Genomic DNA, 13802 nt, shown 5'->3' on the forward strand with positions numbered 1-13802 from the left:
CTTACTGAGCTGTCTGAAGGCTTGTCACTGCCACGCTGCCACATGCAAGCCTTCAGAAGTTACAACTGAGGAGGGATGATGTTGTTAGAAATCCTTCCCTGTATGACACACTGTCTCTATTTCTTGCTAAAACAATGCTTAAATAGTTCTTCTTTTTCTTCTTCCTCTTTTTTTTTTTGTTTGTTTTGTTGTTTTTTTTTGTTTGTTTGTTTGTTTTAAAATATGCAGCACCAGGGAAAAATTGGAGTTAAATTTAATGTTGGAACTGATGACATCTCTATTGAAGAGATCAACGCAATCATTAATGATGGAAAATACCATGTAGTACGTTTTACAAGAAGTGGTGGCAATGCCACATTACAGGTGGACAACTGGCCAGTTATCGAACGTTACCCAGCAGGTAAGGTCTTACAGAAACATTTGTGAGTAAGAGGGTGGGGGATGCGTGGAGTTTGGCTCGTTTTGCTTTTCTTCCAATACAACGTCAGCTTCTTCGCAGTGTTTGAGTAGCTAATTAAGTAGTTAAAGAGTCCCGAGCAATATGCACTTTATGATGATGATGGCATTTCTTAAGTGAGTTTAAAAGCACAAATTCAAGTTATTACTGGAATTGGAAAGATACAGTTATAAAGGCATGAAATAGTGGGTTTGTTTCTTGTTTTGTTTTATTGGATTATTGTTTTAGGGGGGAAAAAAAGGCTTTGACAAAAGCTACACATTAAAGTGACTTCAAAATCGATCTCCAAGTGATGGGGTAAAACATTTACTGAGGAAAAGGTTGTCTGTGATCTTTTAATTATGAGTTATTAATAAAGCAGTCTAAAGCTTATTAATCTAGCAGAAGTGTTCCAGCAGGCATAAACCAAAAGGTGTATCAGTTATCATTTGTACAACCAACCAACCAACCAAATTAAGATGCCTTAGGTTAAAATGCAAACTACAGGATATTACTTATGCAATGATGCTGGTTGCTTGAACAGGACCGCTTGTATGAATATAGAGTTGCCTTGATCGGGCCCATATTTAATTTTATGCAAATGCCGTGCACTGAAGATTACTGTGTTACTAATTTTATTCGTTTTTAAAGGCAACAGGTTTTTCAGATACGCAATTCCTTTCTTATTGAATAGGACTACTGAGCCGTTAATGGTAATTTACAAATCTGCATGTTATCTGTTAACAGTTGGTGTGTATGCTTATATTATTAAACAAAAGGCAGCAAATCCAGAGGTGTAAGTGAAGGGTATTCTGGTTTGCATATATGCTATTATATAAATGACAGTTCTGATTTATCTGTTTAAAAGTAGAAAATTCTTCATTTTGGGGGTGGAGTGGGACAGGAGGGTATGTTTCACTAATAATAAATGCATAAGGCATTCCCTGTACTAATGATTAGTATTTAGGTGTTTGGTTGGGTGTTTTGGTTTTTTTTGGCATCTGACTTGTAGTCCAGCTGTTGACCCGAATTTTTACAAAAAAAAAAAAAGAAAAAATAAAAAAATCCACAGGTGGAATAGAAACCTTCAGATCATTTATTGGACATAATTTAGAATTTAAAATAAAAAGGAAATTATGCATCACAAATGAAATTATGTATAGCAGAAGTTATTAAAAAACACCTGTGTACTAATGTGTTATGAATGAGTGACGGCTCTGGTGTTTAGAAACAATGGCTTTAAGTTAGACACATCTCTGAAAGGTAACAAACTCTTGAGGGAAAAGGGGATACTGAATGAAATATGTCTCGTGATCTTTCAGATATTCCTGTTTCCCCCATACCCTCCTTGTTTTTTAACTTTTGCAATGTTTGGTAAATGGTAGCTGAAATAAGATGGTAGAACCTGGGGAGGAATGTGTCTTAGTTTGTGTTCAAGACCTATGTAGAAGAAAGGAAAAAATAAGTTTGGGGTGGGGTTTTTTGTTTATCTTGTTTTTTTTTTCTCCCCTAAATGCTAAGCATGAAAATATTTTTCTTTTTTCTACTCTGTTCTGTTTCTTCATGAAAATATGGAGTGGCTACAACAAGGACAAACTACATTTGATTTCTGAAGATAGTGGCACACAGAATTTGTTTATACTGAACATAGATGAGTTTAGAAAATAGAGTTATTTCCTTGGGGTGGGATTAATGGAGTGGAAGGAGGTTGGATGTTTTATTTGAAGAAGTAAAACAAAAAATTAGAGCTTCTTGAGCTTCCTTTAGCAATCTATGCACTAGCTGCATTTCAAGGCATCTTCAGCTGCTTCATCAGCCAGGGTACAGAATCTCTTGGTCTGCTTTATTGCTGGATCTTCCAAGACTGCAGTTGGCCTTTAATTTTCTTTGCCTTTCCCATAGTAATATTTTATGGCTCCTGTATACCATAGCATTACTTTTGAAATCCATCCTCCCCCTTTTCACCTTCTGTTGCTTTTCCCCGGCTCCTAGCACAAGAGCACATAGCCATACCTTTCTTTTATGTTTCCACGCTGCTCCATCAGGTTTGGTACTCTTCATTTCAACACTTTTTAAACATTAGTTTCTTCACAGACTAGTACTGCTGTACCTTTTAGAAAAGATGCAGGCTTGTCCTGGAGACTGTGCTCCCTCTGAGCAAGGCTGATACTGCTCTGAAGGTATTTATTAATGGCACCATATTAAAAGCTACCACTGTCACTCCAGTTCTAAAAGTAGTATTTCTGAAAGTGACGTCTTAAAGATATCAGACAGCACAGTTTGGCAAATGCTGCTGCATCCAATTTAGATGTACTGCTGCTGTTGCTGTTTTAGGGATTGACAGTAGTACCTGACAGTACTAGTTAACCAGCTAACTTCCCCTCTGCTCACATTTTAGATGGAGGACATGTTGCAGTTTTACAATGTGGACCTAATTCAATCTTGTTTGCATGAGGGCTCATTAGCTTTTATTTCAGTGCTAGAAAGATTATTCTTTTTTGCTTTGTGACTATTTTCTGAATTGTTTCTTTCTGCATAATATCTTAATGTGCCTGCACCACTGTACATAAGCACATACTTATCTTTCCTACTTCTGTTTTTTTCTTTAAGAATAGAAACAAGATTAGCAGCTTAATTAGTAAGTTTGCTATTCTTAAGTATGCTGGATTTCCTTTTTTTCAAAAATAAATATTTAAAAAAAAATCAGTTGGTTGCCTAAATCATACCAACTGATCAATTCTCCATTCTTTATGAGGAGAGATCATACTCTGAATTACACTTCTGGTTGGAGTGTCCGACTCTAAGACATTGCTTGTTTGTGATTGGCATCTTAAAATATTGGTTGAAGATTTTCTGAGAGGAGTTTCTGATTAGAGGCTGAAGATTTTCCAGTTTCATTGTCTGTGTAGCCTTCATACAGCTCCATCTAACTGCTGCAGATAATGGCACCCATGGCCCAGTAACAGTCAGTATTGCATCGCTTGCTAAGAGGATGCTGTGGACACCCCTCCTGATACTTAAAGTGAACATCTTTTGAAAAAGAGCTGTGGCCCTGATTGCCACAAGTCTGTGTGGGATTTGTAGGGAGTCTGAACTCAGTCATGGGTCTCAGGAGCTGCCCAGAGTTCAGTGTTCTCACAAAGGGTTTTCTAGCTGGCGTACCACTTGTGATTCTCTAATATTGTTATATGAGCAGTCAGAGGTAGACACCTTGCAAAAAGTATTGTATGGCAATGCTCCATTCATGCTTGCTTTGTGTGTTTTATCCTAGAGATGCATAAAATGCAGAAATGACCCTGGAAGCTGACTAGAATATAGCTTGTTTCTCTTGTACATCATTCTCCATCCCAGGAATCTTTCTGGGCCAATGCACCTTCAGTTTGTATCTGAGTAGAAATTAAATGAGAGCTGTAAAAGGAAAATACATGGTGGTGGCCAGTGGTAGAGGATGAATATCCTTGTAAAGGAGGCTGGCTGGTTTTGGAGTATAATGGGGAAAAATGTGTTTTAGTTCTAGACAAATGTGAAGAATGTCAGTGTTCTGAAATGGCTGGATGATTTTCAGAAACAGATGTTTAGATTTAGGTACATATGTTCTTTCAGACTCCCATCAAAGCCACTTTCTCATTGTGTCTGTGGCTTATAGGTAGCCCTATGACTGAGAATGGCATACTGTGTTTTTTTGATAGCTAAGATGCACAGAACTGTACTGGATTTGTATATTCCATCTTCTTTAACTGAATTAAGTGTTATGTCTCTTTACCTAATGATTATCATTCCTCAGCACCATCCCAAAAAACTTTAATCAGATAGTGATTTCCCATTAACTTATTTGGGTGCAGTCTAATTTCTGATCATATTAAATAGGAATAAGAATACTGCTGACTGTGCAGTCAAGAGTTTCTGACCAATAGACTAACCCCATTTTCCATGCAGATCCCTTCTACTCCTTACAGCTTATCTTGTCTGCTCCACAACTCAGTTTTAATTCCCCTCCCTGACTGGCTGGCTGCTGTGGCAGTGGAACTGCACCATAGTAGCAACTCCAGCTACTACTGTGAACAGGCTGCTCATGTACCTTCAGTTAGGTAATAATTATACACTGAAATGTAGATTTGCTAAGAATACATTTATGGTAGGAAACCCAAGGACTCGTTAGTTTGGGTCAAACTGAACTAAAAAGTCAGGCCAAAGGAAAAACAGAATAATAGGAAATTGGTTTTAGTAATGGCAAAATATTAATTTCAGTGTTTTCTACATAAAATGTTCTGACTTTTCATGTCAGGAACACCCAATATTTATAAGGCATTTAGGTAATCTGAGAACAAAGCTTTTCCTTTAATTTGAAATAACCTTTTCTTCCTTACCTGAAAGAAAATCTGTTTCAAATCAAATAAAATGGGAAAAAGAAAAAAAAAAGCTCTTTCTCAGCAGTGCTCAGAACCATACCTATTTAACAAGAAAAACAATTTCCTCGATTTTCTAATTTTCCTTCCTTAGTAGTGAAGGGTGTGCATTTTACCAGTCCAGGAAAGTATATTGGAACAAGCTAAGTGACTTTGTAAAGCCACGATAATCACCATTTATTGTGAAGGATTTTCAGAAACACTTTTCTGTGAATAACTCTACACTTTCTGCAGTCAAAGCGAGTTTGTCCAGTGCTGATTCTTTTAGAAAAAAACATCACAACCAATCATTTTACCAGTGGGAATGTACTCTTCAGTACTTTCATCATAAATCAGACTGATGCAGAATTTTCTGGATATAAGATGATCTGTTAGATATTGGCCAACTGGTCTATGGTTTCAAAGCTGTTCAGCCTGCTGGGAATACTCAGCAGTTCCCAGGACCCTACAGCATTCTGGAAGATGGAGTCTGATGTAGGCAAATATGTGAAACAAAACATTCCTGGTCATCCCGGGATCTCTGGTCAGCCTTAGAAAAGCATAACTGAGTTGCAGCTGTCCTCATGTGCCCCCTGGGTCAGCAGACGTTGTCAGGGATGTGTCTGACAGACCTAGCTCTGACAGCACAATCACCTCACACACATTGTTCACACAAAAGAGATTGTGCCAAACACTGCCAGACTACTGGAACAGATGATTCTCTGTGATTGGGGAGTATAAATTACAATCGAGCATATACACTAAAGAAGAACTTGTGTGAGAGTCCATGTATGTTGGCAGAAGATCAAACCACAGGCTGACATTATGGTTGGTGCCAAGTACCTTGGCAGTTGTGGTGGGCTGACCCTGGCTGGATGCCAGGAGCCCACCAAAGCTGCTCTATCAGTCCCCTCCTCAGCTGGACAGGGGAGAGAAATATAATGAAAGGCACATGGGTCAAGATAAGGACAGAGAGAGATCACTCACCAATTACCATCACAGTCAAATTGGGCTTGACTTGGGGGGAAAATTAATTTGATTCATTTCCAATTAAATCAGAGTAGGGTAATGAGAAAATAAAAACAAATCTTAAAACAGCTTTTCTCCACCTCTCTCCTTTTCCCAGGCGCAACTTCACTCCTGATTTCTCCACCTGCTCCCCACCAGTGGTGCAGGGGTCCGGAGGATGGGGGTTGCAGTCTGTTCATCACACACTGTTTCTGCTGCTCCTTCCTCCTCAGGGGGAGGACTCCTCACACTCTTCCCCTGCTCCATTGTGGGGTCACTCCCACGGGAGACAGTCCTCTACAAACTTCTCCAACATGAGTCCTTCCTACAGGCTACAGTTCTTCACTAAGTGCTCCAGCGTGGGTCCCTCCCATGGGATGCAGTCCCTCGGGAACAGACTGCTCCAGTGCTGGTCCCCCACAGGGTCACTAGTCCTGCCAGCAAACCTGCTCCAGCGTGGGCTCCTCTCCACAGGACCAAAGGTCCTGCCAGGAGTCTGCTCCAGCGTGGGCTTCCCCCGGGGTCACAGAATCCTTTGGGCATATACACCTGCCTCAGCATAGAGTTCTCTCCAGGCTGCAGGTGGAGATCTGCTCCACCATTAACTTCCACGGGCTGCAGGGGCACAGCCTGCCTCACCATGGTCTTCACCACGGGCTGCAGGAGAACCTCTGCTCTGGCACCTGGAGCACCTCCTCCCCCTCCTTCCTCACTGACCTTGGGGTCTGCAGAGTTGTTTCTCTCACATATTCTCACTTTTTTCTCCAGCTGCAATTGCTGTTGCACACTAACTTTTCCCCCTTCTTAAATATGTTATCCCAGAGACACTACCACCGTTGCTGATGGGCTCAGCCTTTGCCAGCGGTGGGTCTGCCTTGGCGCTGCCTGGCATTAACTGTGTCAGACATGGGGGAATCTTCTAGCAGTTTCTCACAGAAGCCATCTCTATATCTCCCCCACTACCAAAACCTTGCCGTGCAAACCCAGTACAGCAATATGGCAACTGGCAGCTGTGAAGCTCCCAGGACTTTAGTATAATACAGAATAATTTTGTTGTGGGTTTTGTTTTTTGTTTTTTTTTTTTTTTTTTTCTTAATCACATAAGGTTAAACATCTGAGCACACATGTTGTTTTAGGGACTTTCTCTGGATCTGTGGGCTAAAGGTTATTACTGCAGAACATTCAAGGACTAGATTAAGGGGGCATCTCATTTAAATGCTTCTCTTGGTCCCTATATTCTGGAAAACAGACAAAGCATCTGCCATCTTTTCATGGCATTCACCTGACTTTAAGAAAAATGCTAAGAGTCAGCTATTACCATGTACCCTATTTAGGATAAGTGCTATCCATTTGTCTTGGTTTTGTGTTTTCAGATTGGCCATAAAATTAACAGGAGACATTTGTGTCAGTACATTTGTTTCTCTGAAATGGATTAGTATTTCTCAAGCAATCCGTGCAGGTGTCTAACATGAATACCATTGACTTAGAAATACCTTTCAAATTCAAGCCCCTACAGCCACTTCTGAAGAGAATCAAAGATCTGTTTCTCAGACATAAGTGTGGTGACCAGTGGGGAACTCGAACTATTTCACAAACATATCTTTGAATATTCTAATAAAATGGACAGACATCCTGTTATTACCACATCCCTGCAAAACTATAATGGGCAATGTGAGGTAGGAACCTAAGAATTAAAGGGGCACTTAGTATTTGCCTTGCCTTACATTTGGCATAGGGTAATTTTTCAAACCTCCCTGGTCACTGCTTTTAGGACATGGGACTTTCATGGTGTTTTCCATGCTGAAATAATATAAGCCTTCTGACTCCTATTCATTTATTTATTTATTTGTCCAGCAACACATCCTCTTTACCTTTCTTCTCACTTGCTTCCTTTTTTGGATAAAAGAATACATCTTGGTTCTCTCTCATGTGCTTTCCTTTGCTATGGTCAGAGTTTTGGCACTTCTACCGTCAGATCTGTTACCTTTCTAAGTCAATCCTGATGGTGGACATGAAGGATATGAAGAACACCTTCTTCTGATGCAGTGCAAAGTTCGCAAACTTGGAGCAGTCTCTCATTACTTGGTGGGGGCAACGCTTGCAAAACTAAAATAAAAACTACATTTCTGCCCAGGAGGGAAATGCAGTGGTGAAGACTTAAGTTCTGATCACAGCAGTGATCAAACTTCTGTGAAGCAGATACTGCCCAACATCTCCTATTTTGTATGTCATTTTCCTGCTGTGAGAAACTAGCAATGCCAATGAAACAAGGACATCTCATAATACTTTATTTCCCTTGGAGATAACGGTATTTGGAAAGAACAGGAGGATTTCTCAGGAACTTCCCATCTGGGAGTATGTAGAAGATGAATTACACAGTTCAAGTGAACACTTTATGTATAAATTTATGTCATATGTGTAAAATCAGGTTATAGATGTGGGTCTAAAATATTTAGTTTATAGAATTAGTAAGAGAAGAAAGGGAAACATACCAGCTAAGTCAGTAGTTCCTTGGTTACCAAGTAAGGTCTTGTTCTCCCAGATTTGGAAAGCAAAACTCATAAATGTTCTTTATGGCCTTTCCTGCATCCATGGAGTCACATCTCCCTGAGGTTCTGTTTATGCTGAGGTGTCTGTCTGGGAATGTCTGCTGGTAACTGTTATAGTTAAACCTACTCTGGTTTGATATGAGATAATGGGGCATAAATATGAATGAGTTAACATAATTTTTTTTTTGGCGGGGGGAGATTTGCACAAAATCTTTGGCAAAGTTCCATATGTGAAAATATTCAGGAAGAAATTACACAACACTGGTTATAAAGGCAGAGTTCTTTCATGGATCAGACCCTGGTTTAGGGAGAACAAAGGCACAGATGCCACCTATTGAAAATCAGCAGAGTAAATCCATTGATTTTTTTAAAGGAAATATGATCATTTAAACCTTAAGTTTTATATTCATTAACATTGGCTTGTTTTGTTTTTTTTTTTAAATGAAAAGTTAGAAACCATACCTACTGACTGTAGTAGTGGAGATTATAAGATTACTCGTGAAGACAAAGTTTAGTGAATGAAGAATTAAAAAACCAAAATATGCTTCCTTTGACAGGCAATGAAAAAAACAAAATGAAAAGATTAAGAATGAAAGGTATTTAAAACCAACAAAAAGACATTTTTAAAACACTTAAAACCCTTGATTTTTTTTATTTCTAAAATTTAAAAATGAAAAATGTAGTGTTTTATGCAATTTATTTGTATTTTTTCTAGGGTTAGAGATTTTGTAAAAACTTCATTAGCTTAAACAACGTTTTAATCGGTCAAAGTATTTTTCATTCATGTCCCAAAGTTAAAAAAATCAACTTTGCTTTTTTGGATATGCATCATAACAGTAAAAGAAAAGATGATATATGAAAGATAATACATGCAGGAGAGATCATTTGAATTTTTAAAGAAAATACTTTGAATTAATTGCACTGGCTCAAGTAAAAGGTTTAATGCCGTAGACAGCTCATGGATTATTTTCATTAGCAGTCAGAAAACAAGTAAATTCCAAGAAGTGTTAGAATGCTAAAGAAAATATTAATAGAAGTGTATTTAAATCAATGGCTCACTTCCCCTCTAAAGGATTAGTGGTTTATTTGTGTTTTTTTTTCCCCCATTCTTATTTCTTTTTTCCCCATGTGTATTTAAAAGTTATGTTAAGGATAGAAGAACTAAAGAAATGAGAAAGAAAAATGTACTGGGTCAAATCTGCTTCTTCACATAAATTGTTTCCCTTAGAGAGTAATTTAGGAGAAAATTCCTGTGCTTAGAAATTTTCTTTCAGTTTCCGGTCCAAACACTTTCCAGTTCATTCCACTTTGTTCTTGTATGTCTTTTCACAAAACAGTTTTCTCATAATAGCCTTTCTTTTGATGCTTTTCTGTTTTGAATTCATTTTTCAAAAGCACATGTCTGGAAATGGACCATAGTGAGAACACTAGGACCTCATGTAAAGACATATGAAGACATTAATGCTGAAAGTCATCTCCACTGATGCATTCTAAGAGCTTATTTTCCCTTTTCATACCTTAAAACCTCATGGCTCAATATCATTCTGCACCTGACTAGTATACCCATTGAACGTCTTTCCTCATGAACTATCTCTCATAATATCCCCATTTATCACAAAAATTGGTGTTACTGGTCCTGTATCTTAAGTGTGCGATCCAAACTTTGTAGTATAAGCTTTAGTGTCACTTCTGTTAACTCAGGAGGGCTCAGTTTCTCTTGACTGGTATCTGCAGCCTCTTAAGAGTTACCAATATGTCTACTTTTATATCATCTGCAGATCTCATTGTGTGATTGACATTTTATACTAAGATCAGTGAAGAAAATACCGAAGAGTGGTCCTGGAACTCATCTCGGGTACTTTCTTAGGAAAACTACCAGGGTGGAACTCTGTGAGAAAACCACTGGTTTTCCTTATAAACCTGCATGGTCTCAGTGGTAGCTCCTATGGCAAAGTCTAACAGTTTCAGAATTCACCATGATATTCATCTTAACATAAAACTCAGCATTTAGTTTATTATACTTGCTTGACTTAAACACACATAGATCTTCCAGCCATTCAACTAGATGGCATCAGTCCTACAAAATACTTGGAGAACTTTGATAGGTCTGACTGACCTATCTCTTGAGGATTTTTAGTTTTCAAATACAGGTAATATAGTGGGGAACAATGAGGGCCGGAATATGGTATAGTTGACACATTGGCAGGTCTAATTGTGACAAGTAATCACTTTATCATCTCTTTGAATGATTCACCAAGAAGCTGAAGATGATACCTTAATGAAGTGGAAGTATTAGGGAGAAGATGACTCTGATGCACTAGCTAGTTCCTGGAAAGGGGGCTTGCATCCTGGGAATATGGGTACCTTGAGAGTGACCTAAATCAAGCAGCCCTTGTATTCAGAATCCTGTCAGTAGATACAGAAGCAGAATATCAGGCTGTGGTCTCTACAAGAGAGCAAGGAGAGAATGAGGAGGAGAAGAAAAATTCCTTGTTCAATACTATCCCTTGTTGTCTTTTTACTTCAGCTCTTTACTGTACAATTTTTATGCTCCCCTATATTTTCCACAGTTAAACTATGATTTGCTCCACAACATCAATTAAATATATTTAATTTTCCTCATCTAGAAAATCAGTTAAATTATCAAATACGTCTATTAGATTAGTCTAATATGATTTGGTAAAGTTTTGCATTTTATCTCATTTTGCAATCACTTCTATGTCTTTAATTCTTTCCTTTCAAATTTGTTCTAAAGCACCATGTATGGCTAAGGTCAGATTAAATAATTTGACATGGATGGCATTTTTACCCCTCTCATGTTAAGCTGTTACTTTTACTGTTCTCTAATACAAGAAGTAGCATGCCCTGTTGGATAGCTGTATTTAAAAACTCCTGGCTTGTTATTTTTAAGTTCTGAGATAGACATCATCCTCCTCTCCTTCTGGCCCCACAAGTTTATTAAATATATGTACGCTGCTTTCTTCTGAGCTGTGGAGATCTACATTTTCATAGACACATTCCTATTCATCAGTCCAACCCACTCCCTTGGATCATCATCAGTGTTACTACAAAATGACTCCCCTTCTTTCCATGATCTCTTTTTGTTTGTAGTGCTTAAGAACCTCTGGCTTTTAAATTTATTTTGCTTTTTTTGAAAGGCCCCTTGACTTTGAGTTTTGGCAGATTTACTTGTATATTTATTTTTGTTTCTAATTATGAAAGTCACTGCTTTCATTGCTGAGCAAGTCTGGGGTTTTAACCTCCTATAATGTAGTCTATGATAGCATAATTATTCAGACTAATAGGTCTTCCCTTGTATATTTTTAACCTTGTAGGTGTAAGTGCAAAAAAAAAAAAAAATATATATATATATATATATATATATATATATATGTGGTTACATGTTGGGATATTTTTTTTTTTTTACTTTAACTTAAAGAATTTCCAAGTGTCCTTCCTGGCTGAGTCCAGCCCATCAGACTGATTACGCAAACTGATTTCCTTTACTTTATCAAATTCTGTTCTTTTGAAATCAGGAATCTGATTTACAGGCTTATTTTTAGTTATCCTTATATTAATTTGAGTCAACTTATGATCACTCAATCAAAAACTGTTTCCTACAATTAACTTTTCAGCTCTGTTCTCATTATTTATCCAAAGCAAAGATAAAATAGCACTGGTTTTTGTTTCAACTGGATAAAATATTCATTGAGTATTATAGGAAGCTGATATCTACCTGTATTCATACAATTATGTTCAGTTATAATAGGAATAATAGAAGGCATTATAGCAGTGTAAAATAATGGCATAGAGAATTAAAAATAAGACAAGGAAATCTGTGAAACTCACTTCAGCAAATTCTCTAGAGTATAGTAAGATGCAAGAAACAAATTTAGCAGGAATCAAAATAGATTAAAAATTAATCTTAGTTACTGAGCCACAAACCATCAGTTAAGTGATGGATGTAAGTAGGCCAGCATGCTACCTTACCTTTGCCAACATGTAATTGTACAACTGATTTCTTGCATCTTTTTCTGATTCATACAGCTCTGACTACCCTTTGGTTATGATTAAATGTTTTTTTCAGTATGTATCTAGGTCTCACTTTCAGTATAATGTTATTGTTCATGTGAAAGATTGATGTTAACAGAAATGGTGATTTATTTTCCCATTCTTTTTGGGTGAACCTCTGTTACAGCTTATCCAAAGTCAATTAAATATTTTTTTTAAAAAAGCACTGCTGCCCTTTGAAAGATTATGAAATTGTTCTAGCCTGCTGTCATCTTTAAATAAAGAGCCTAGATGATACCTGAACAAGACACTACAGTAAGTCTCTTTTCAAAAAGTGGTTTCAGTAAAGTTTCCCAAATCAGCTTTTTAATTTGACAGCTTATCAGGTTTTTCTGTCAGATAATGCTATATAATAATGCTTCTCTAACTTTGCAGACAGATTTTCTTTTTTCGTTTATTTTTCATCTTGGATATCCTGGTGAAATACAAAGGCTTATCCCTTCTTAGACTTGATAGATCCTGTAATTAAATTCAGATCTTGATAAAATGTGTGGCATGGTTGTCATTACTTGATCACAGAATGTATAACACCTTTTAGTTAAATACTGCAAGGTGGCACAATGCATCTAGTTTAGAAGGAGAAAGCAAATGTCAAATGAGCAGTAATTCAGAGAAAGTTGTTCTAAAATACTGAAAGAAACAGATATCTGCTCTTTTTGGGGTCTTGTGGCAAAGAATGGTGTCCATACCTGCTTACTATAATTAGTCGCAGGGCAATATGGAAATGGAATTTTTGAAGACGATCACAAGCTGAGGGGATTCAAGTTAGAAGAAGGAAGTGGGAGTGAAAACAGATCTCAGAATGCAACATGGCAAATCTGTCACTACTGGTCCCATTCACCTCTTCAGGAAGACCATTATCTATTAGCAATCCCAATAAAAGTCGGATCAGAAAACATGATTCATTGTCAATACATAAGGATTCTTCTGCACACTTTTATTTGGTTTGGCATATGCTTTCCATGCAACCTGCAGTATCACAACATATTCAGTGTAGTAGGATAAATTCAAAATGGAGGATTAATGTGGTGTTGGTTAAAACCAAAATGATTCAATTGAATTCTCTACTAAGGAATTTTTGCTACTCAGTAGCTTCCTTAACAATACAACGCTGATATCTGTGATAGAATCAATGTCTTAAAAGATATTTGTCATTTTGCTTTTTTTTCCCAGTGGCAGGACCATGTTGTCAATGCAAAGTTTTGAACACCAGACTTCTTTACTTCTCTTTCCTTTCAGCCTGCCCTCTAGGTTCACGGCTGTCTCATTCAAGATTACACAGGACTTTATGTAACGTGTCACTCACTAAGCCAAAGCAATTCTACTGACTTCAGTAAAATTACTTTTGTGTAA

At 37.5% G+C, this 13802-nt stretch overlaps 1 protein-coding gene across 36 annotated transcripts in view; it reads left to right on the forward strand.

Moving 5' to 3' along the window:
* Positions 1 to 13802, forward strand: part of NRXN1 (neurexin 1) — a 722710-nt gene that overhangs the window by 594776 nt on the left and 114132 nt on the right. For all 36 annotated transcript variants that reach the window (XM_042789877.1, XM_042789881.1, XM_042789898.1 and 33 more), the window contains one exon: positions 229 to 400. In XM_042789877.1, the coding sequence (XP_042645811.1) occupies positions 229 to 400 (172 nt within the window). The remainder of the gene's footprint in view (positions 1 to 228; positions 401 to 13802) is intronic.

This window comes from Tyto alba, unplaced genomic scaffold (assembly GCF_018691265.1).
Source record: "Tyto alba isolate M040663 unplaced genomic scaffold, T.alba_DEE_v4.0 Super-Scaffold_16, whole genome shotgun sequence".
Classification (NCBI taxonomy): Eukaryota; Metazoa; Chordata; class Aves; order Strigiformes; family Tytonidae; genus Tyto; species Tyto alba.